At 40.2% G+C, this 24,659-nt stretch overlaps 2 protein-coding genes across 15 annotated transcripts in view; one reads left to right on the top strand and one right to left on the bottom strand.

The window, feature by feature from the left end:
* The window catches only part of Ankrd13a (ankyrin repeat domain 13A), a 36,147-nt gene extending 33,864 nt beyond the window's left edge, over positions 1 to 2,283 (bottom strand). Inside the window, exon 1 of one of the 2 annotated variants that reach the window (XM_026409214.2) lies at positions 1,861 to 2,283. In XM_026409214.2, the coding sequence (XP_026264999.1) occupies positions 1,861 to 1,956 (96 nt within the window). In that variant the 5' untranslated portion in view covers positions 1,957 to 2,283. The remainder of the gene's footprint in view (positions 1 to 1,860) is intronic. The other variant, XM_026409216.2, reaches the window with a different exon arrangement.
* Positions 2,284 to 5,153: 2,870 nt separating this feature from the next.
* The window catches only part of Git2 (GIT ArfGAP 2), a 50,965-nt gene continuing 31,459 nt past the window's right edge, over positions 5,154 to 24,659 (top strand). For all 13 annotated transcript variants that reach the window (XM_077796142.1, XM_026409185.2, XM_077796141.1 and 10 more), the window contains exons 1-7: positions 5,154 to 5,330; positions 9,377 to 9,510; positions 11,358 to 11,470; positions 12,079 to 12,184; positions 14,187 to 14,273; positions 14,384 to 14,514; positions 17,348 to 17,442. In XM_077796142.1, the coding sequence (XP_077652268.1) occupies positions 5,279 to 5,330; positions 9,377 to 9,510; positions 11,358 to 11,470; positions 12,079 to 12,184; positions 14,187 to 14,273; positions 14,384 to 14,514; positions 17,348 to 17,442 (718 nt within the window). In that variant the 5' untranslated portion in view covers positions 5,154 to 5,278. The remainder of the gene's footprint in view (positions 5,331 to 9,376; positions 9,511 to 11,357; positions 11,471 to 12,078; positions 12,185 to 14,186; positions 14,274 to 14,383; positions 14,515 to 17,347; positions 17,443 to 24,659) is intronic.

The raw sequence follows: 24,659 nt of genomic DNA, 5'->3' as shown, positions 1-24,659 counted from the left end.
TAGGATCTTAATTCTGTGATTTTCTTTGTACTTTTTCTCTGCATTACATAATTGGGCAGCCACAATATTGAAAAGTGCAGATGCAAAAAGCAGACCCCTAAAAATCAGAACTGATTATTTTTAAAATGCCCCTCATGAGACTTAGAGCTAAAAGTAAAATGGTAGAGACTACCTCAGAGCCACATCTAGTAATAGGATATTAAATCATCAGGTATACTGGGATACCTAATGGTGAATCACTTTGTCTGGGAACATGTGTCATATCTCCTTAACTCTTAAATAGCTACTGTGTCATTTAATTAAGAATAATGACTCCTACAAAACTTTGTTCTGTCTGGAGTTCTTTTTTATCTTTTATTTTTATTTTTCATTTTACTGGGGAAGGAACCAGGGGTGCTCTACCACTGAGCTATATCCCAGATCTTTTTATTTCTTATTTTGAGGCAACGTCTCTCTAAATTGCCCAGAATGGCCTCAAACTTGTAATCCTCCTGCCTCAGCCTTCCCAGTAGGTGAGATTACAGGCATGTACCCAGCTGGAGTTCTTTTCTTAATTGAAAAAAGAGCAACTTTTGAATTCCAGTGGATGTTCAACCAACTTAAATATAGCAAATTGCAAGCATGCACTTAGCAGTAACTGTTCAAACATGGTAAGGCTGATCTTCCTCAATTCCTGCCAACAAAAAGAGGACCAATGCTCCTTTTCCTCTAAAATTTCTTGACAATTACAGGGTCAATTTTGAGGCATTCAAAAATTAGATCTTTAACACGCTGAATAAAATGAATGAAACCAACAAGAACAATTACACCAGATTGCAAAGGTAATTACAAATCCCTATCCTATTCACTAAATTTGTTGGTTTGTAACTTGAGGACACCAGAACTTCCTAAAATTGTCAGGATCCCTTAAAGAAAGATTTCTCAACTAAGACACAAATGACATTTGAAGCCAGATAATTCTGTTGTGGGTGGCTGTCTTGTGCATTGTAGGATTGGGCAGCCTGGCAGTCTCTGCCCACTAGATGCCAGTAGCACCCACTCCTCACAGATACCCAAAAATGTCTCCATACTTTCCCAAATGCCCCCCCCCCAGGAGCAAAGTCACCTCCAATTGAGAACCTCTGCTGTGAATAGATGGCAATAAATAAAAAAAAAAAAATTAAGGCACTTCGGAACAAGACGGAATTTTAAGGAGATCGAACACCAGGAATTCTCAAACTTTACTATGTATCAGTCTTTCTGGGGAGCTCGTTAAATGCTGATTCCCAGGCCGCGCCCAAGAACTATCAATATTGTCAAGTACTGGGTTCACCTACATCACTACCCACATCCTCATTCTATGGATAAATGAACGTGGACCTTAGAACGAAAATGCCTTGCCCAAGGTCACAGGGCAAGTTGGAGCCTGGACTATAAAACCAACCAAGCCCTTCTTCCCAAGGGTGGGTGGGGTAAGGGTGTGTGTGTTGTTCTTATGCCTTTGAGGCAACAGAGCTTAAAAATGGTAAAGGTGATGCATTCTAGAGCTACCCCCCCCCCAGTTAAAATTCCGGTATTAAGGGGGGGGGCAGCCTCAGGCAAAGCAAGTACTCTGAGAGCCTCAGTTTCCTTCTCTACTAAATGAAATAATAATAGTACCTACCTCCTAGCGTTATAGAAAAGGTCAAAAAGGATGACACACAAAATTCCCAGGGCCGGGCTGGGCCTGGCATTACAGAAAACACACGACACTTATCCTGTTATAATTACTGTCCCACGGCTGCAAAGCTGAAAGGGGCTGAGGGTCCCTGGAGGGAGAGCGCTGGAAATGGGCTCAGCAAGACCCAACGACCCCCCAACTCCTTCCGCCCCACAGCTCACCTGGCCCCGCAGCTCCTTCTCCAGCTGCCGGTAGTCGTTGTTCCAGACCAGGAGGTGCAGGGGGAAGTGACTGCTGGCGTCGCCGGTCGAGGACATGGCGAGGAGCCCGCGGCCGGGGTCTGGCCGTCCGCCAGGCAGAAGCCTCGGTCCCGGCGGGGTCTCCGCCGCCCGCCCGGCGGCCGGCAAGCGGAGAGAAGAGGAGGAGCGGGAGAGCGAGCGAGGGACGCGGTAGGCGGCTGGGCGGCCTAGCGGGCCGGGTGTGGGGCGCGTGAGGTCTGGGGGTCGCGGGCCGGGTCGGGGACCGGGTCGGCCGCGCCCACCCCGCGCCCCGCCGTGCTCGCGCCCGCACTGACAGCTCCCGAACCGACTTCTGCGGGCCGAACTGCCCCAAACAGGGAAGTGCGAGGGGCGTACCACCGCGCGCCGCGGCAGGAGGGGCCGAGGACAGGCAACGGGTCCGAGGTCCGCCAGGTCCCATCCACCTCCACGTCCACACCGCGAAACATAGTGACACACACAGAGTAGAGCTGCGGTTCTCTCCTTTGGCCTATGATCTCAGCGTGAGAAACTCTATCTCGCCGTTATCAGCCTCTCTCCCCCTGCTCCAGCGACTTGAGGTGGTTCGGCCCACAACTGGGCCTCTTCCATTGGCTCTACAGTCAGGGGGTGACGACAGGAGCCTGGATCAAACCATTCAGGCTACTGACTCCCTTGCAACCTTTTTGGACCGGGGCAGATCCTGCTACGATTGGTCAGAAGCCATTTTGGAAGTGGGCAACACCAAATAATTTTCAAGGAGTTACTACCAACCCTAGAGAGGTGGCTTGAGATGTTTGCATTGTAAGGGGCTAATTCTGTCTCCGGATTTCGTAACCTTGAAACATTTTGAGCTGGATAAATCTTTGTGTGGAGGTTATAAGATGCTTTGTGAGATACCGGGCAGCATCCTTGGCTTTTCTACCTACTAAATGTCAATAGCACTCCCCAAAACATGTCTCCAGATATTGCCAAATGTCCTCTGGGAAAGAAAAATCACCTCTAGTTGAGAATCACTGTTCTCTCTGAATTCCAAACCGGGTTATGACTCAAAGCTGCCTATAGTGGTGGTTTACTCCATTTACACACACACACACACACACACACACACACCCCACAGTGAATTGGACCCAGGCGTGCTCTACCACTGAGCAACAACGCCAACACTCCTTCCCTTTTAAAAACTTTTATTTCGAGACAGGATTCCACTAAGTTGCCAAGGCTGCAAGTGGTCTTGCAAACCTCCTCCCCAGCCTCCCCAGTTATAGGCATGGGGTTATAGGCATGCACCACTGTCTTAATGAAGAAACAATCACCATTTCTGCCCACCTGTCTACAACTAGATCACATAACTGGTCAAAGTTATTCAATGCATTCTGAAAACATTCCCTCTGTCTTCCTTGCCTATGTGCACGCAGCTTTTCAGATGCCTGCAGCAGCTGTTCAAAAATCCTGGCCTAATCCATTCTCCACACGTGTGGAGTGAAGCCCAGAAAATTTGTGAGTTGTTGAACCAAAACAGGACGCAAGAGCATCAGGATGACACCAGAAACTCTAATAGAGGGATGTGTAGGAATTACATGTTGATGTCCACATTACACATTTATCACAATGAAGAGAAGGACTTAACACCAGTGCTTCTGAGGCCTCTTTAGGAGTTGTTCTTTTAGAAGTCATGTGAAACTTGATCTTTTTTCTCTTCAACATCCCACGTTTATTGAACATTTCTCCTATCTCAGTCTGAAAATTTCACAGTGGCTGCAACCACATCTGTTTTGCTTACCAGATAACCAAAATAATACCTGGCCCACAACAGGCATCCAATATTTGATCAATGGAGATCATAGTTTTATGTTTACATGTACCACATAACAATAAACAGCCAATTACTATTAGAGTCACACCTGTTTTTTCCTTCATTCTGATTAACCTCACTTCATTGAATTCATCTCATGACATTCTGTGAATTACTCTAGATTAGCTATTATTTTCAAATTCCAAGTTTATGAAGAAAAAGCAGTAATTAGGGGCTGGGGTTGTGGCTCAGCGGTAGAGGACTCGCCTAGCACATGTGAGGCCCTGGATTCCATCCTCAGCACCACATTAAAATAAAGGTATTTTGTCCAACTACAATTAAAAAATATTTTTTTAAAAAAGCTACTAATTATTGAAGGCTTACTATGGAGCAGGCGTATCACATTTTCCCATAGCTTAATCCATTTCTCTAGCCAGCTAGTAAATATTTAGTTTTGCTGGTTACATACAAATTTTGTTACATATTCTTCTTTCCCATTCATTCTCATTCTCATTCATATTCCCTCTCCGACTCCCTCCCCTCCTCCCCCTCCTCTCCCCCCTCCCCCTCCCTCCTCCTCCCTCCTCCTCCCTCCCCCTCCTCTCCCCCCTCCCCCCTCTCCCTCCTCCTCCTATCCACCCTCCCCCTCCTCTCCCCCTCCCCCTCCCTCCTCCTCCTCTCCCCCCTCCTTCTTTCCAGCACCCCCACCCGCTTCTGTCCTACTGGGAATTGAACCCAAGGATATTTTATCACCTAGCTACACCAGAAGCAGGATCTTACTAAATTGCTCAGGGTGGCTTCCAACTTGTGACCCTCCTGTCTCGGCCTCCTGAGTTGCTGGGATTGCAGGCATGTGCTACCACACCTTATTTTTCTTTCTTCTTCTTTTTTTTTTTATGTAACAAAAAAAACCTTAGATGACGGGCTATACAAAAACATATTGTAGGCAACGCATTATCTACATTTTTAAAACAAAATTAATATTGCAGCCTACAGAAATTATCTAATATATCCTTATTTTACTTTTTTTTTTCTTTTGGCATAAGCTACCCTTAGTAGAACGTAAGCTCTATTAGGACCAAAAGTGCTATTCTCTTTGCTTACCGACTTTTCTCCAGTGCCTGGAACAGTGTGTGGAATATACATATTTCTTGACTACAGGAATGAATGATTGAACCTGATTTAACCATTTAATGCTTCAGGGAGGTCGTGGATACAGAGTTCTAATCATGAGATTTTGCTGATTCGACTGCTACTAATCAGTGCTGAGAGGAAGAGAATCTTTTCCAGAAAGGATGACGCAAATGCAAGAGGATTTTGGAGCAGGATAGAGGATGCTGGGGCAGGTACCTGCCCTTAATTGAGATGGCGACAAGGAAGACTGCCCTTTCCGGTCACATGACCTGCCAGTCGCAGAAGAGCCCCTCCCCGCGCTTGCGTGCTGCGCCGCGGCTGCGAGGCGCTGAGGGGAGAGGCGCCCGCCGCCAGCGCTGCTGAGGGGACCCGTTAGAGCGGAAGCGTCGCCGCCGCCGCCGCTGCCTTCGCGGTTCCCGGGCCCCTGGTTCCCGGCAGGTGGAGGCGGGAGCCATGTCGAAGAGGCTCCGGAGCAGCGACTTGTGCGCTGACTGCAGCGGGCCGGGTGAGTCGCACCGGCCGGGCCCGCTCCCCTACGCTCCCCTGGCCGGGACCCCTGTCCCGGAGCCGCCCCCTCGAGGCCGGCGAGTTCCAGAGATGGAATCCCGCATCCCGCGGCCGGGGTCGTAGCGAGCGGGGCCCCGGGGTGGCCTTGGAACCAGACCTGCCCGGGGCCTGTCAGCCAGGCGGGCGGGGGGCCGCCGCCCTCCGCTCCCTCCCTTCCCCTTCGCCCCCTTGTCCGGGTCCGGCCGGCGGCGGGGTTCGCGGCCGCTCCCCCGACAGGAAGGGGTTTGGGCAATCCACAGGAAGACCCGATTACAGAAGTAATGCGAGCGTCCTCCCGGCTGCGGCCCCCAGAGGCTGCAGGTGTCACCCCTCACCAGACCCCCGCCCCGCCAACCCAGGGTGGGCGACACTCCCAGCTCAGCTCTTGGACACTTGCCATAGGGTCTGGGTGGATGACGTCTCTGCTCCTGACATCCCGGCAGCCGCTCCACGGGTAGAATCTGCAGGTCTTGCACACACTACCAGCTCTTAGGAGTCAGTGCGAGTCTCAAGTTTGGAGATCCCAAGGGCCTAGGTTCACGCTGGATTTTGCCTCTGAATGACCTTGGACTGGTGACTTCACTTGTCCAAGGCTTGATTTCCTCATTTTGCTGATGAGAATAACCTGATGAGTACCATGCTCTCCGTTTAGGGAGATTCAGTGGTTCTTCTAAGAATCCTTTCATCTGAGCTGCTGCTTCTGTTTTTTCTTTTTTTTTTTTTTCCCCCTGTTATTCAGTTAAGAACCCTTGCAGTCCCCTAAAACTAGCGTGGAATTTCTAAATGGTACATGCATTACAGTTACCAGACACCCACACAGTCACTGGTAATATAAGCATATATGAGCACTAAGGCCCAAACCCTTCTCCCAACACATACTATTGAGATTTAAAAATCGGATCTGTTTTAGTAATTGGAACTCAATTGATTATTATATGTTGGTTTTGGTCCTTGGATTTAGCTACTTTGAGTTTGAAATAATTCAAATGCCAGATGATATATATATATATATATTTTTTTTTTTGGCTCCACAGGATCCGATTAGCAATCTTAAGTAAATCTTTGAAAACCAGTGGCTTTGCAACTGTTCCAATTTTCATCTTGTCACTTGAAACAAAGACTGATTTTAAATAGTATTGTGATAACTCAACCTTATATGGTTATTTCATGAGTTGGATAGTACAGGTGGTGTTTCCAATTTCCTTTGAAGATGGGAATGGAGGACTTTAAGAAGAGGATTTATACATCAAGTTTATACAGACTGTCATTTTCTCTAAAAATGTTAATTTGTTCCACTTCCTTCTTTTCTTGCACGTTTTCAGTCAAGCTTTCTGTGATCAGTTTGATTCACATGTGTCTGGCTTCAAACTTCCTCTTGAGATGCATATTGTTTGGTTCCTGATGGAGTATATGGGGCAAAAGCAAATTGCTCTTCTGTAGCCACTCTAAATACTATCTTGTATTTTTGCAGCATTTTGTGCATTTCAGAACATTTTTTCTTCCATTGTATCGTTTTAGTTGCCTTGAATACCAAACCTACAGAGACTTGAGTCATTTCCTTCCTGTTTTGAACATAATGAGGCTACCTTGAAGTGTTCTGTGAATTTGAACAGCTAGGGATTTGTGCTCCCTTTTCTACATGCCCTGGTGAAAGAGTTACCTACAGGATTAGGGAACCCTTTTGACAGTCTGATGAACACTAAGGCCTTCTCCCTGGAAAAATGTACCTATACTTACTCTTTCCCACAGAATTTACCTAAGTTGTCGGGGAGGATGCAGACATTTTCAAAGTCAATTTATAGTGACCATGGAGCCTAAGTTAAGCCCTGGCATCCAGATAAACTGGAAGGGTTTTATCCAACCTCATTACTACAAATTCAGTTTTAATTTTTCTAGGTTGTTAATATTCTGATATTCTTTCTGTGGGTTTTCTGATCCATGATGTTTAAAGAAGTACTCAAAAACCACAATTAGATGTTGTCTTGTTCCTGTTTAATTTCCTCCAAGAATACTGTGAATCCTCTGAATGATATGTGAAAACCAAAGCTCTGCTCTCAGCCTGTTGTGTCCTTAGTAGTGTTGTGTGATGAATCTTCAAAGGGATCTTTCATCTTGATGTTTCTGGTTTTTGCTGTTTAGAATAGCATAGTGGTACTGACACAGTTACACTTTGCTGAATTGTTGTATTTTACTTCTTTGTTTCTTTCATAGTGAACATTTAATTACAATAATATCCTTTTTTTTTTTTTTTTTGGTACCAGGGATTCACCCCAGGGGTGCTTACCCACTGAACCACATCCTCAGACCTTTTTATTTTATATTTTGAAACAGGGTCTCACTAAATTGCTTAGGGTCTCACCAAGTTGTCCAGGCTGGCTTTGAATTTGTGATCCTTCTGCCTCAACCCCCCAAAGTTGGTGGGATTATAGGTGTGTGCCAATGCACCCAGCAAGCATGTCTTCTTAAATATTGTTTTTTAGTGAATCTAGTTCATTTTAAATATATCATAGTCTTAAGTTGCCTAAAAACTGCTGAAATTTCTATTACAGTGGCACAGTATTTGTGTGAAACATTCGATGTTACAAGTATTTCAAATCAAAAACTTTTTCCAGTGATCATAAATTTCAGTGAGTTCTTTAAAATATTTGAATGATAATTAGAAAATAATTTAGAAAAGTTACAACAGCTAATATTTCTGAATACTTACCATAGGAGAGCTACTTTATATTCTCACACCCTGGAAATGTGTTTTATTCCCACCTCACCCATGGTGAGGATACTCAAGTAACTTGCCTGAGGTCATTGTGCAAGAAATGACAGTTATGGGGGTTCAAACCATGAATGTGTGCCTCCACAGCCAGCCCTCCTAACCACCACACTCTTTGGCTCCCAGTATTTGTCTTTGACTGGAATCCCATAACTTTTCTTTCTTTTTTTTTTTTTTTTGTTGGGACCGAGGATTGAACCCAGGGCCTGTGCATGCTAGGCAAGCACTCTGCCAACTAAGCTTATCCCCAGCCCCCTCCATAACTTTTTATTATATGGTTTTAAAGGGTTTGAATAAACTGTTAAAAATGGTAAAGATGATGTGTATGCATTTTAGAGGTTTTTGAGGACATTGAAGAATTTTAAAATAGAATCCTTAGACCAGACAGCTTGGGTGGCACCTGTTGTCACCCTATTGTGAATCTTTTGAAAGGTAGAGGTTTGTCTTTATTTGGGTTTTGGGTGTTCAGTTTACTTATGCAGATCCATCCTGCTTACTAAGTATGTATTACTTGTTGTTTGAAAGGATGTCTATTGAAGCTCTGTGGAATTTCAAAGAAAAAAAATATTAATACACACATCAAATATATTACTTATTTTTATCTTATTTTATTTTTGTCTCCGTAAAGCAGCTTCTTTTCTTTCAGATCACTTGCAAGCTTGGACTCAGTAGTTTGTTATAAACAACTAATGGATACCATAGAATATTTTCTATGGGAGGAGGCCAAATTTCCCTGTCCTTAGAACCCTAGCAATTCAGTACTCCTGTCACTCACAGCTTTCCATTAACTTGTAGACATGTTGATTTGTAGCAGTGCATTAGGACAGTAGTCATTTCATTTACTTTAGGTACCACTGTGTGGATAATTCACTGTCAAAATTATATTATCTTGCTCTTTGCAGAGATTCATCTGTACTCTCTCTGTTTGCTTTTCTTATGTTGAATGAAAGAGCTTCCAACTAAGATGGTAGATCCACATTAGGATTATAGATTATAGCCCTGAACCAGAAAGAAGGAAACTGTTCATTTAGGGCCCTTGGTGTCAGTTAACATTGTGCTTCATCAGCCAGGTAGGTAGTGTCATTGGGTGTGATTACCAGCACGATATGTTGACAAGCGTGCTAAAACAACAAAAATGGTTTGCTTTTCTGAAAAACCAAACATCATATATCTTTTGCCATTCTGTCATATAGCTACCAGCTAGTATTCTTGTCACTAAGATTTCATTATCTTTCCAGATCCTTCCTGGGCATCAGTAAATAGGGGAATTTTCATATGTGATGAGTGTTGCAGTGTCCATCGGAGTCTAGGGCGTCATATCTCCCAAGTAAGGCATCTGAAACACACACCGTGGCCTCCAACACTGCTTCAGGTAAGGGGTAAGAAGAACACAGTTTGTAATTTATGTTTTAGCAAATAAAATTTCTCAACTAAAATAAATGTTTATGTGTATATGTATATATGTGTGTATATATATAAATACACATACAGGGCTGGGGTTGTGGCTCTGCGGTAGAGGGCTGGCCTAGCACGGGTGAGGCACTGGGTTCTACTCTCAGCACCAAATAAAAATGAAATAATAATTGTATCCACCTATAACTAACAAAACAAATATTTTTTTAAAATAATAAATAAATAAATACACACACACACACACACATACATATATATATATATATTTTTAACCTGTGGATTTTGCCAAGTTGCCCAGGCTGGCCTGGAACTTTCAATCCCCCTGCCCCACCAACCCAAGTAGCTGGGGTAGCAGGCTTATGCCACTATGCATACTTTTTCTAGTATACTTCTTAAATCTTATAAAATGTTTGGATCATAATCCAATAGAGGTTTTTGCCCATTAATATAGAGTATAAGTACTCTCCATATTGAATTTATCATTTAAGATTGTTCCACTCCTAACATAAATCTTGTTCCAAAAGCTCAATTATAGATAGATAAAAATTAAAATTTTCTAGTAACATTTCACTGTTGACCTTCTAGATTATCCCCAGAAATTATTTTTAAATAACCCGTCTTTTCAACTACTACCATAAAGAATGTTTCCAAAAGCAGCTGCCTGAAAAACTTTTCATTACTTTACCTAATCCTGAGTACCTGCTAATATCTTTAGAACTTTTTTTTTTTCTTTAATAGGAGGACTGGGGTTCTTTAGAAATTTCTGAAGTGTCTTATTTACGTTTTTTGAAGCTGTCATTACTAATCAGACCAAATTAAGTTAATGTGTTTTGATTGCATGCCTAACACTTTATTGAATGTTAAGTGGGCTCTTTGTCTTATTTGGGGTCTGATGTCATGTTACATGTACTTTTATATGGGGTACACATTCTTCAAGTTCTCCTGGAACTTAAGATTAAGTGTGCTTTTTGCCTTCATTTGTCTTGAGTACACATCACTAAATCTGTGGCAGCTGCATAGCCCTTAAACTTGCTTGCACGAACCAAGGGGCACAAACAAATAGGTTTGGATCTCTGATGTGAAAATATCTCTATGAATATAAAAAGAAGATGGAAACATTTTAGGAGTCTGCTTTGAGATGAAATTGGGAGGTGTGAATTATTAATAATTTTTGCTTAGAAGTTTCCAGTAGCCCATTGTCCTATGAAAGGGATTGTATACTGTACCCAGGTCTGCGTTTACAAAGCCATACTATATTATAGAATCTGAATTAAGTTCAGAGATGAGTATTTTAATTAAAATGCCAGGGTTGATTCTAAAGCAATAATTCCCAAAATATGGACCATAGCCATCAGTGGTACTCAAGACAGATGTAGGTCATAATCCAATATGTATTTGTATAGTTGTGTTATGAGAAAACTGTAACTAACACATATACCATAATTATCAATATAAGTTTTGAAAATGAGCAGATTTAAAGAAAAATGTTGTGACTAGTGTAGCTAATATGTGGGTAAAATAGTATTTGTTCAGGCTTGGGAAACACTGCCCTAAAATGTTCCTCATCCCTCAATATATGACTAGAGTACAGTCAAACCCATTTAAAGATTTAACTGCCCTGCTGGTCAAAACTGGATCCTGAATACAGGTTCATCTTTCTCATTCTAAAATCAGAAAACAATAACATGAGTAATAATCAAAACATCTTAGTATATGTATAGGGGCTTTGTTTTCTACTTGTCACTGATTCTCTTCTAATATTTATGTAAAAAAATTAAAATATGATTTCATACTGCTTGATTTTAGATGGTTGAGACCTTATATAACAATGGTGCAAATTCTATATGGGAGCATTCTTTACTGGACCCTGCCTCCATTACGAGTGGAAGACGTAAAGCTAATCCACAGGATAAAGTACAGTGAGTGGAATGTTTATAAATACTTCTACTTCTTCATAACAAATGGGACCCACTAAATGGAGTCCAGCTATTTTTGATCAGCCTCCACCAGGGCAGTGCAGGAGGTAGTTACCCCAGTTGCACATAGGCTCTTTGCTGGTAGAAACTCAGAATGAGGCAGGTGGGGACCGTCTGTTTTGCATGATTACTGGACAGGAGTTAATGGTTACTCCAGTTGGAGACCATGACTTGGAGGCTATAGATGTAATCAAATTGAAACCTCAGCACTCAAGCAAGAGGCAAGCAGATCAGAAATCTATGCACTGGGCACCAGTCTGCCGTAGGCCTCACCTATAAGATGAGACTAAATGCCACTTCCTCCCTGGGTTGCAATCAATTGAGAAAATTACACAGAGAAGAAAACTGCTATAAAAAGCAGGTATTCTGCAGTCCCAGTCATTATGACTAATGTGTGTTTTCAGACTTCAGGTCTTGCTCCTGAAACTTATTTCAGCATTGTTCACTTAGTGGGGGATGTGGGCCACTTCCTCTCTTTTTACAGTGTAAAGAATGGGGAATGTTGTATCTGAACTGTGAATGAACTGTTTTCTTTTTTGTTTATGAACCAGTCCCAATAAAGCAGAATTCATCAGAGCCAAGTATCAGATGTTAGCGTTTGTCCACCGCTTACCCTGCCGGGATGATGATAGTGTGACTGCCAAAGATCTTAGTAAGGTGGGTCATAACCTTTTGAAAGTCCCTAAGAGATCTGGATGAGACAGCATATTGTTATTTTTGTAAGGGGGGCGCTCAAAAGGGAAAAAAAAACCTCATTTTTGTACATTAAATAATCAGTATCAGCTTTTTTTTATAATCAGTTTCATCTCTAATTTTTTTTTTTAAATACTGGGGATTCAACATTGAACCCAGAGCCACATCTCCAGACCTTTTTGTGTTTTATTTTGAGACAAGATCTCACTAAGTTGCTTGGGGCCTGCTAAGTTGCTGTGGGTGGCTTTGAATTTGTTATCTTCCTGCCTCAGCCTCCAGAGCTGCTGGAATTATAGTCTTGCCCCACCACGCCTAGCTTCATCTCTAATTTTAATTCGAGTGGAAGCCATTTATTGTAATGGGGTACAAAGGTAAAGGGGAGAAATAAGTATATGCAAAGCTATTTGTTTTCTCAATATGGTTTTTTTTTTTTAAGAGAGAGTGAGAGGGGGACAGAGAGAGAGAGAGAGAGAGAATTATTTATTTATTTTTTCTTAGTTCTCGGCGGACACAACATCTTTGTTTGTATGTGGTGCTGAGGATCGAACCCTGGCCGCACGCACGCCAGGCGAGCGCGCTACCGCTTGAGCCACATCCCCAGCCCTCAATATGGTTTTTAAACTGTATTTTGATAAATTTTTATTTATGTTTGGAATTGGAGCCATCTCAAAATTTGTTTCTAGAAGGGACTGAAAAAAATTTAAACCATTGTTTCTAATAAGTACTAGAAAAACATAGTAAAGACAGGGCTAACTTCCTCGGGTTTCCAGGTTGAGCAGTAAGAATGGTCTTCAGAAAATAGGGTGTGACCCAAAGTTGTAGCACACAGAATCGTTCATTATACTTGTGGAATGAGTGGATGGTTTTCTTTATGTGGCTTCAGCATGTTTTTGAGGGATGCCATAAGAAATGCACATCTGTATTCTCAAAACATTGTTTCTGACAAATCTCACTGCATGGAGCAGGGGCGATGATCACAGTTCAGAATATTAAATTTTGCATAGAAGTGTATAATTGTTACTTCCTCTAGTTAATAAGACTCAGGGGGTTTTCTTTTTAACCAGCTTTTCAAAAAAAATAAAGGTATTTGAATGGAGTGCTAGAGTAGTTTTTCCATTCCTATGATGAGGGTTATTGAATCTTAGAGCCTTTAAGGAAGTCAGCTCATCTTCTTACTGGTGATGAACTTTTCTGCAATAGTACAGAATTTTGTGTGTCACAGCCCTATTTACCACCCTGAGAGACTTCTGGAAATCATTGTGTATAAGCCAGGAATAGCATTGTGGAGGGGGTACAGTGTAAGGCAGAGTCCTGTAACTTGCATAGCATATCACTGAATCTTTACAATAACCTTGTCAATAGGTAGCATTATTCTCACTCCTTTTTTTTTTTTTTTTTTTTGGTACCAGGGATTGAACCCAAGGGTGCTTAACCATTAAGCCACATCCCCAACCCTTTTTATTTTGAGACAGGTTCTCACTAGGTTGCTTACATCCTCACTGAGTTGCCAAGGCTGGCTTTAAACTCTTAATCCTCCTTCCTCAGCCTCCCAAGCCTCTGTCTAGGATTATAGGTGTGTACCACCATGGCTGGCTATTATCACTGTTTTAAAGATGAGGAAACTGAGGGTCAACTTACTTAAGGAACTTTCTCAAAATCCTACAGGTTGAAGGGGCAAGAGATTGAAATTCAGGTCTGTCAGACTTCAAAGCCACATTCAACCATCCTCCTCATATTGTCTCTCACTCAGGTTCTGGTTTTGCCACTTGTTTGAATGAGTCCTGCATTTGGGCAGGTCAACCTGATCTACCCTCCAATTCAGGAATGGTTGTAACCAGCAAAGGGTACTGAGCCAAATAAAGATTATGTGTTATTAAAGCTGTGTATGTTAAAATAGTCTACCAGCTGCTCTACTATCTCATTCCTGGTGCTTTTGAAAATTCTTTTTTGTTTATGTGTTTTTCAGCAACTTCATTCAAGTGTGAGAACTGGAAATCTTGAAACCTGTCTGAGACTGTTGTCTTTAGGAGCCCAAGCCAATTTCTTTCATCCTGTAAGAAAACGTGAATTGCTTCAGATATTAAATTGAAACTGAATTGTATTCAAATAGCCTTTAGTTTGTCTAATTTGCTTTTCTGACAACTTTTTATTAATTATTCTTAGGAAAAAGGAAACACCCCACTCCATGTTGCCTCCAAAGCAGGGCAGATTTTACAGGCTGAATTATTGGCAGTATATGGAGCAGACCCAGGCACACATGATTCTAGTGGGAAAACTCCTGTTGATTATGCAAGGTAAGAAACTGGGATTCTTGGGCTGGGGCTGGGGCTGGGGCTCAGCGGTAGCACACTTGCCTGACATGTGTGAGGCCCTGAGTTCTATTCTCAGCACCACATATAAATAAATAAAATAAAGGTCCATCAGCTACTAAAAAAAAAAAAAAAGAAACAGATTCTTGACATTTCTCTGTGTGTTCGGTATGAGTCATGAGTTGTGTATGATTAATGTTTAGCCCCTTTGAAGATTTATATTCTATTATTTTGCAGAAAAAAGGCAAAAGAGTAGCCTGGCAAAATCAGGGAAGTGTAGAATCATAAAACTCATGTGCTTAGCTTCTAGTCTTTAACTTGGTCCTTTACCATGCCTGCTATTTGAGCCATAGTTAGAGTGCAAATCAGGTATCATGAATTAGAGACCCACTCTTTGTTTTATTTTGCAGTACCGGGGATTGAATGCAGGGGCACTCTATCACAGAGCTACACCCTCAGCCCTTTTTTTATTGTATTTTAAGATAGGGTCTTTTTTTTTTTTTTTTTTTTATTGGTTGTTCAAAACCTTACAAAGCTCTTGACATATCATATTTCAAACATTAGTTTCAAGTGAGTTATGAACTCCCATTTTTACCCCAAATACAGATTGCAGAATCACAGTTGCTGAGACTGACCTCAAACTTAGGATCCTCCTGTCTCAGCCTCCCAAGTAGCTGGGATTGCAGGCTTGTACCACCATACCTGTCTCAATTTTTTAATATTCTTAATCATTGCTTGAACTGAAAAGCAAATTTATGCATGCATATGTAATAAAACAAATGTAATAAATGTTTAGTTGTAATTTTTAGATAGAACATCTGAGTTCTCACTGTAAAATCCTTGTAATTTTTCTTTATTTAAAGGTTGTGAAAGGCTGAAAAACAAGTAATCCATCAGTTAGCCTTGAGTATCATTTAAATGATAGAAGATCAATCATCTTTCCTTCTTTTTTCAAATTTCTTTTATTAACTGCAAAGTGCCATACTTTGCTACATAGAGAGTAAATGAGGATAAATGAATAAACTCTGTCCTCCCAGAATTTATTGTCTCTTGGAAGAGATGATTTATAAGTATCTGAAAGAGTTCACTGAGGCAAAATAATATGTGATTCATTGGCAAAATGGACAATAGGTCTTAAAGAGCATATTTAAGTTTTCCTCATTGTGGCCCAAAAGATTAGGAAATTCCTTTAGTTAAAGAATGGGTTATATGTGGGCATGCAAATGAGGAACTACATTGATCCAGGGAAGGGGAAGGCAGAGTCAAGGTCTGGAGATGGGCAGACAGGCACATTCAGCACAGCTGGAGACTCTACTGAAGACATCCAGACACATGTGAGAATGACCACAGCAATACAATACTTCATCAGACCTGCAACTTCATTGATTCTACAGTGCATCATTACTTCATATGGCACTAAAAAAGAAAAAAGCTCTGCCAGTTAGATTATCACATACCATCGGTTATAGAATGTTTTGTGATTTACAGATTTTTTTAAAATGAGAAAAAATATGTGATGTAGGTGCCCTTCAACAGATGAATAGATAAAGAAAATGTGGTAAATATAGACAAGGGAATATTATTCTGCCATAAGGAAGAATGAAATTATGGCATTTGCCAGTAGATGGATGGATCTGGAAGCTATCGTGCTAATTGACATCAGCTGATGCTAAAAAAAAAAAAAAAGTCAAGGCCGGATGTTCTGTCTGATATGTGGATGCTCACACACAATAAAGGTGGGGAGAGAAGAGAAGTTCATTGGATTAGAAAAAGGGGAATGAAGGGAAGGGAGGGGCATGGGAATAGGAAAGACAGTAGAATGAATTGGACGTAACTTTCCTATGTTCATACATGAATACACGACCAGTGAAACTCCACATCATGTTCAACCACAAGAATGGGATTCGGATTAGGATAAGTTATACTCCTTGTAGGTACAGTATGTTAAAACACACTCTACTGTCACGTATTTCTAACAAAAGAACAAATTTTTAAAAAGTGAAACAAAAGAAATAGGCATGGTAAAAATAAATCAAAGATGTGTGGTAAGTTAGAGTATTTTATAATTTTTTTGAATAGTAGAAAAAGAAACTGGTTGAAACTAGATTTGATCTTTGAAGAGGGAAAGAGTCTGCACTAAGTACTTTATCATTTACTTTGGAATTTCCTCAGACAAACCTCACATATAATAGTCTTTCAATCTAATAATTTATTTATAAGTGTTGTTACTAAAAGGATTCCAAGTAGCTTCAATATTTATTTCATGACTGAAGAAAGGCAAAGGAAGAAAAAGATAAAAGTAGCTTAGATCTGAGCTTTGCATTTGGTTGGTTTGTCTCTGCCTAAATTGTAGCTCTAGAAGTGGTTTCTAGAGTCATCCAGAGGTAGACTGGCTGCCTCAGAATCATCCAAGGGAAAGACCTTCTTCAAAATATTGATGCCCAGGCCCATCCCAGTCTTATGATTCAGAATTTCCAAGGATGAGGTCTGGACATTGTATGTTTCTAGAAACTCTCCAATTAATTTTTTGGAACCTCTTTCTTTAAATCTTTCATGAGTCTTTGAATTTCCCATTAAGTATTCTGTTTTGTGTATTAATAAAGGAAATGGATAGTTCAAATTGTTTTATAAACAATTTATAAAAATAGGACTCAAAGTAGATCTTAACAATCTACCTCACCAAAAAAAAAGGTTGATTATTCTAAAAAGTCATGTTTGTTAAGCTGCTCAGGTATCTCAGGGGACGTCTTTGTACTTTCCTACTCTCCAGCCAGTGAATCCTGAGCGATATCAATGGTACTTTGTTTTCTCTTGGTAGGCAAGGAGGGCACCATGAGCTGGCAGAACGCCTTGTGGAAATACAGTACGAGCTAACAGACAGACTGGCCTTCTATCTCTGCGGCAGGAAACCTGGTGAGTGAAAGGCTAACGGCCTCACCACACCTCCACTCTGGAAGGTTCTGGGAAAACAAAACAGGACACTATTTTTTATGACCTCCTCTTCTTTAATGTCCTTCAGAAAATTGGGAGTAATTTCTTTATAGGAAAAGATGATGGTTGAATTTTCAGCTCTATGTAAAAGATACAAAGTTGGTTAAATCTCTTTGAACTTTTAGTTTGTAAAACTTCCTTTTAGCTCTGGAGAAGTGGCTTCTCCAGAATCAAAGAGCATAATCATCCCAGTGTTGAATGTGCTCCACAGTACTTGAATGTCATGGAACTAGCAAAGGAAGAGCAAAACAACAACTTTTATACTGATTTGAAGAATTCTGCTAAGGACAGAAAAAAGTCCAAAAGTGATTTTACCTGTATCTAATCATCTTATTTGTGATAGGGAACAGGGATCTGCAAACTATGTTCTGTAAACCAAACCCAGCCTGTCACCTGTTTCATTAAACTTCAATTGCAAGCCAGGCATGGTGGTGCATACCTGTAATCCCAACAACTCGGGAGGCTGAGGCAGGAGGATCGTGAATTCAAAGCCAGTCTCAGCAAAAGCAAGGCGCTAAGCAACTCAGTGAGACCCTGTCTCTAAATAAAATACAAAATAGGCCTGGGGATGTGGCTCAGTGGTTGAGTAACCCTGAGTTCAATCCCTAGTACCCACCCTCCCTGCCGAAAAAAAAGTTTAATTGCAAACTAGACGGACCAGCTCACTCACATCTTGTATGTGGCTGCTTTCACAGAACAATGGCAGAGTTGAATAGGATGTATTGTCACAGGACACCACAGAGCCTAAAATATTTACTGTTCAGAGCTGTGCATAGTTTGCCAATGCCTGATCATAATGTCCACATACATGTCCATGGTGGTTATCCACCCTGGTTGTTCAGTAGAGTTAAGAGCCCCTGGTGCAGTTTCACCACTGAGTAAGATGGAGTACACCCCATCCTGTCCCCTGGGGATTGGCACTAAAAACCCTGGACCAAATGCTCAGGGCAGCTCTCTAAGGACTCCGAAGAGTAAGTAAAATCCAAGTGGTGGATTAAGGAACTTGAAGTGCCATCAAGCTGGTATTGAGGGTCCTGTTTGTTTTACTTCTGATATGAGTGAGTGGCAACCTGAGACCTGGAACTGCATAATGAGTGCAAAGAAGCCCTCTCTTTCTGGTCTAAAGAGCAGTAAATGGGACTAAGAGTAGGGGATTCCCCTGGGGTTTTTTTCTTCTTTCCTTTTTCTGTTCCTTCCCATCCCAGGAGCAATCCTGTGGGTACACAGTTGCCTAAATGTCTGATAGAGGCATTAGGAAGTCTAGATTGCTCTTCTTTTTCTCCCCATTCTCTCACCCTGCCCCACAGGCAGAACCCAACCTGCTCTGCCTGCTAAAACAAAATGTTTACATTCTCCATAGAGTTTAAAGAAGGCCCAGAGTCTCACAACTTAATATTAAAAATATCCAAGTACCATCTGTAGAGACTGAACTGATGAAGAACCAAATCTCAGGAAAGCAGTCAATTTAGCAACCCCAAGGTGACGTAGGTGTTGAAATTATCACCTATTAAAGAAGCTGGTAAAACCATGCTCTAAAAAGGTAAGAGAACTCACTGAGTAGGCTTAATAGCAGCTGAGAGATATCAAAAAAAAAAAAGTGAGCAAACTGAAAATAAATTACTAGAAATTATCCAGTTTGAGCAATTGGAAAAGCAGTGGGAAGAAGAAAAACCTGAACAGAGCCTCAGAGACGAATCAAAAAGTACCAGAAGATCTGACATTGGTATCATTGGACTCCCAAAAAGAGATGAGAAAGACTGTTGTTCAGAAAAAAATATTTGACGAAATATTGGCCAAAAACTCTAAAAATTTGTCAAAGACACTTACAGGTTCAAGAGCCTCAACAAACCCCCAAGATGATGAACTGAAAGAAAGCCATGTTTGGAACTTCAAAACCAAACTGCAGAAAGCTAAGATTTTAGAGGAACCTTCTTGACTGCAGCCAGAAAAAAAAAAAAAAAATCCAACACACTTTAAAGCTTAAGCATCCCTCATCCAAACTATCTGGGACAGAAATGTTTTTGATTTTGGAAGCTTTTAGATTTGGGAATATTTGCATAGATTTCACCAATTAAGTATCTGTAATCAGAATGTCCCACAACACCAAACTTTTTGAACGTCATCCTTATTCTCATCAGAAACAATGAAGATGAGAAGAAAATGCAGAAATATTTTTAAAGCTCTGAGAGAAAGAAACTATTACTGGATGTTATAGAGCTCACCTGTAATCCCAGCAGCTTGGGAGGCTAAGAGAGAAGGATCACAAGTTCAAGGCCAGCCTCAGCAACTTAGTGGGGCCCTTCCTCAAAATAAAAATTAAAAGGACTGGGGGATGTAGTTCAATTGGACAGCACTCCTGGGTTCAGTCACCAGTACCAAAAAAGAAAAAAAAAAAAAAAAACTGTCAATCCAGAACTCTATATCCAATGCAAATGACCTTTTGAAGTCAAAATAAAGACATTCTAAGGTGAAGTAAAATAATAATTTATTGTGCTAACAGAAATTCTAGGGAATATTTTTTGGGTGGAAATGATACCAAAGAGCATCTTGGAACTTCAAGAATGAAAAAGATCAGCAGAAATAAGTACCAAGGTAATATAATGGATTGTGTTTTTCTCTTAAATTCTATAAGTACATGTGAGAGTTAAAAGACATGATTAGCAGGTAGATGTATAGAATATGTCAGTATCGTGCCACAGGAGGAAAAGGGAAAGAATAAAGAAATACGATGATAATATTTCTACATTGTACTTAAAATGGTAAAATATTATTTCTTAGTAGCCTGTGAGAAGTTAAGTAAATATATTGTAATCCCTAGCATAACCACTTAAAAGAGAAAAGTTGTCAAAAACTGTAAAGATAAACTAAAATGGAATGTTAGAAATTATTCGGATGGTCAAAAGATATTTTGATTGAAAATGTTTAACCCAGGCATGGTGGTGTATGGCTATCCTATAGTCCCAGCTACTTAGAAGGATGAGCTGGGAGGATTGCTTAAGCCCAGGAGTTCAAGACCAGCCTGGGCAACATACATAGCAAAATCCCTACCCCTACACCCACCCACCCCCCCGCCATAAAAAAAAAAAATTAAAAGGGGAAAACAGAAATCTGAGAATCAAGCAAAATAAATAATAAAATGATAGGCGTAAATCCAGATATAGCAATAATTACATTAATGTTCTAAATACACCAATTTAAAAAAAAAAGATTGAGCTATATGCTGTGTACAAGAAACCTGCTCTAAATATAATGATAAAATTAAATGCCAAAAGATGTACAAAAACATTCCATACAAACCATAAGTCAAAGACAGCTAGAGAGAATGTATTCATGTCAGACAAAGTAGACCTCAGATAGAAAGAACATAAAATGATGATCAAAGGGTCAGTTCACCAAGACATAAGTCTAAATTGTCCATAACCAGCAACAGAGCTTCCAGTTATATGAAGCAGACCTCAATAGAGCTGATAGAAAAGGACAGATCCACAAATATTGTTAGAGACTGAACAATAAGTAGAACTAGTGGGTAGAAAGACAGTAAGGATATAAATCTAAACCAAATGAAAGATCAACTCAATCTAATTGACATTCTTAGAATTCTGAACCCAACATCAGAATTCTGAACCCACACTTCAAGTATGCATTGAACATTTAAGAGGGGAAACCATATCCTAGGTCATAAAACAAAATTTAGCAAATCTAAAAGATTTAAAATACTACGAAATATATTTGCTGATCATAATGGAATTAAGCTAGAAAGGGATAATGAAAATAAAACTGTAATATCTCAGGTGCTTGGAAATTGAACAACATGCTTCTAAATAATCCATGTGTCTAAAAGAAAGTCTTGAGGGAAATCAGAAAATATTTTCAACTACATGACCTATCAAAATCTGTGGAATACAACAAAAATAATGCTTTAGAAAAATATTTTATAACCTTTAATTCTTGTATTAGAAAAGAAGAAAGGTCTATCAAAAGTTTCCCCCTGAAGAAACTAGAAAAAGATGAATAAAATAAACTCAAAGCAGGAAGAAAGCAAGAAATGATAAAGAGCATAAATCAGTGAAATCGAAAGAGGAAAGAAAGCAGAAAAATTAATGAGACCGAAAGCTGATTCTTTGAAAAGATCAGTAAAATTGATAAATGTCTAGCCATACTAGCAAAAAAGGAAGAATATACAGATGGGAATATCGATAAAATAAAACAAAATCAAACATTAGTAAGAAACAGGAACCAGAGATGTTGAACATTTTTTCATGTATTCGTTAGCCATTTGTATTTATTCTTTGGAGAAATATCTGCTAATTTGCCCACTTATTGATTGGGTTATTTGGAGGGTTTTTGGTGGTTTTTTTTTTTTTTTTTGAGTTCTTAATATATTTTGGATATTAATCCCCTGTCAGAAAAATAGCTGGCAAAGATTTGTTTTCATCCTGGGGGATCTGTTACCACCATCTTGTTTCCTTTGCTGTGCAGAAGCTTTTTAATTTGAGACCATCCAATGTATTGATTCGCAGTTTTATTTCTTGAGTTTTAGGAGTCTTATTCAGGAAGAATGGTGCCTGACCATTGCGTTAGTTTTCTTCTAACTGCGGTTCCATTATTTTTGGTCTAATTCCTAGGTGTTTGATCCTCTTTGAATTGATCTTTGGTGCAGGTTGAGAGAGCAAGTTCTTTACACATGGATATCCGTTTTCTCAGCACCATTTGTTTAAAAGGCTATCTTTTCTCCAACCTATATTTTTAACACTTTGTCAAGAATCAGATGATGGGGACCAGCATTGTGGCTCAGTGGTAGAGCACTTGCCTAGCATGTGTGAGGCACTGGGTTCAATTCTTAGCACCACATAAAAAATAAACAAAATAAAGGTATTAAAAAAAAAGAATCAGATGACTATCTCTGGGATTTGTCGCTGTCTTCTATTCTACTGGTCTTCATGGCTATTTTTATGCCAGTACCAGGCTGTTTTGATTAATGTAGCTTCTTAGCAATCAGGGAAGTGCAAACCAAAACTGCATTGAGATTTCCTTTCACTCCAGTTAACATGGCAATCATCAAGAACACAAATTGCAATAATTGCTGGCAAGGATGTGGAGAAAGCTACACTTCTGTATTGTTGTTAGGTCTGAAGATTAGTATAACCACTTTGGAAAGCAGTATGGAGATTCCTCAGAAGATTGGAATTAGAACCACTATATGACCCAGCTGTCCCACTCCTGGGTATTTATCCAAAAGAACTGAAATTAGCATAGGCTATATAACTATATAACTGAAACATGCATACCAGTGTTCATAACAGCACAATTCACAATGGACAAGTTATGGAACCAGCCTCAGTGCCCAAAAACAGGCGAATGGATAAAGAAAATGTCACCTATATATTCACAATAGAGTTTTATTCAGCCGTAAAGAAGCATGAACTTGAGCTGGGAATGTGGCTCAGTGGTAGAGCCTTGCCTAGTGTGTACAAGACCCTGGGTTCAATCCCCAGCACTACAACAAAAAGAAGAAGAAGAATGATATAATGGCATTTGCCGATAAATGAATGGAACTATAGAATATCATGCCAAGTGAAATAAGAAACTCAAGAGTGAGATGTTTTCTCTTATGTGTAGAAGCTAGAGAAAAATAAGGAGTTTTTAAGAAGGAGATCTCATGAAAATAGAATGGAAGAAGAAGGAGAGAGAGGGAGGAGGAGGGATGGGAAAGGGAGGAACCATGGAATAAAATTGAACAAACTATGCTATGTGCATGTATGAATGTATCACAATAAATTCTACTTTTATGTACAGTGTATCAATTTAAAAAAACAAATAAGTGGAAGGAAGTTCAGTAGATAAAGGAAGGGGATCAGGTAAAGGGGGGAAGGGAAAGAGGAAGTACTGGGGATTGAAAGGGAGCAAATTGTGTTATATGCATCTATGGATATGTCAAAATATACCACACTACTATGTATAGCTGTAATGTCCTAATAAATGCATTAGCAAAATTAAAAAAAAAATAGACTGGGAATATAGCTCACAGTGGAAGGCTTTATCAAAATTGAACACTTACTCTGAGAAAACTTGTGGTTGAGAGAATGAAAAAAACAAGCCACAGTCTGGAAGAAAATATTTGGAAATCACATATTCAATAAGAAATATGTATCTAAGGGATAGGATGTGTAAGCCCAGAATTTTTTCCCAGCCCACAAACAAAATGAAAGAACTTGTATTTAGAATGTTTAAAGCACTCTTAAAACTCAATAGTAAGGGGCTGGGGATGTGGCTCAAGTGGTAGCGCGCTCGCCTGGCATGAGCAGGGCACTGGGTTCGATCCTCAGCACCGCAAAAAATAAAATAAAGATATTGTGTCCACCAAAAACTAAAAAATAAATATTAAAAAATTCTCTCTCTCTCTTAAAAAAAAAAACTCAATAGTAAGAAAAAAAACAGCCCAATAAAAACTTGGGCAGAGACAGATGTGGTAGCACATACCTGCAGTCCCAGTACTTTGGAAGCTGAGACAGTACCAGCCTTAAGAACACAGACACCAGGAGAAAGGAGAGAAACTTGGGCAAAGATAGTATGTAGGTGGCAAAGAGATAAGCACAAAGAAATAAGCTCAGAATCATTAGCCAATTGGGAAATGTAAATTAAGACCACAATGTGGTCCCACAGCATACTTATTAGAATGACTAAAATTTTTAAAACAAAGTAACCTAAAATTGACAATACAAGTGTTGGGAAAGAGCTAGAGCAACCATAACTCTCGTAGGTTGCTGTTTGGAATACAGAATGATAGAGCTAGCCCCGTGTAGTGGCACATGCCTGCAGTCCCAACAACTCAGGCAGGATGATCTCAAATTCAAGGCCAGCCTGGGCATCTTAGTAAGAACCCATCTCAAAATAAAATAAATTTTTAAGAGGGCTGGATATGTAGCTCAGCAGTAGAGTGGCTCTGGGTTCAATCTCTAGCACCACACACACAATAAAAGAGCTATTCTGGGAAAAAGTCTAGTGGCTTCTTACCCTGTTAAACACACATTTACCATATAACCTAGCAGTCCCTTCCTAGGTATTTACTCAAGAAAAATACAACTTACACAAAAGCCTGTGTAGATGCCTATAACAGCTTTATTTGTTGGAATGTGGAC

This window comes from Urocitellus parryii, chromosome 3 (genome assembly GCF_045843805.1).
Source record: "Urocitellus parryii isolate mUroPar1 chromosome 3, mUroPar1.hap1, whole genome shotgun sequence".
NCBI lineage: Eukaryota > Metazoa > Chordata > Mammalia > Rodentia > Sciuridae > Urocitellus > Urocitellus parryii.
The sequence above is the reverse complement of the archived record's forward strand: the minus strand, read 5'-3'. Positions and strand labels throughout refer to the sequence as shown.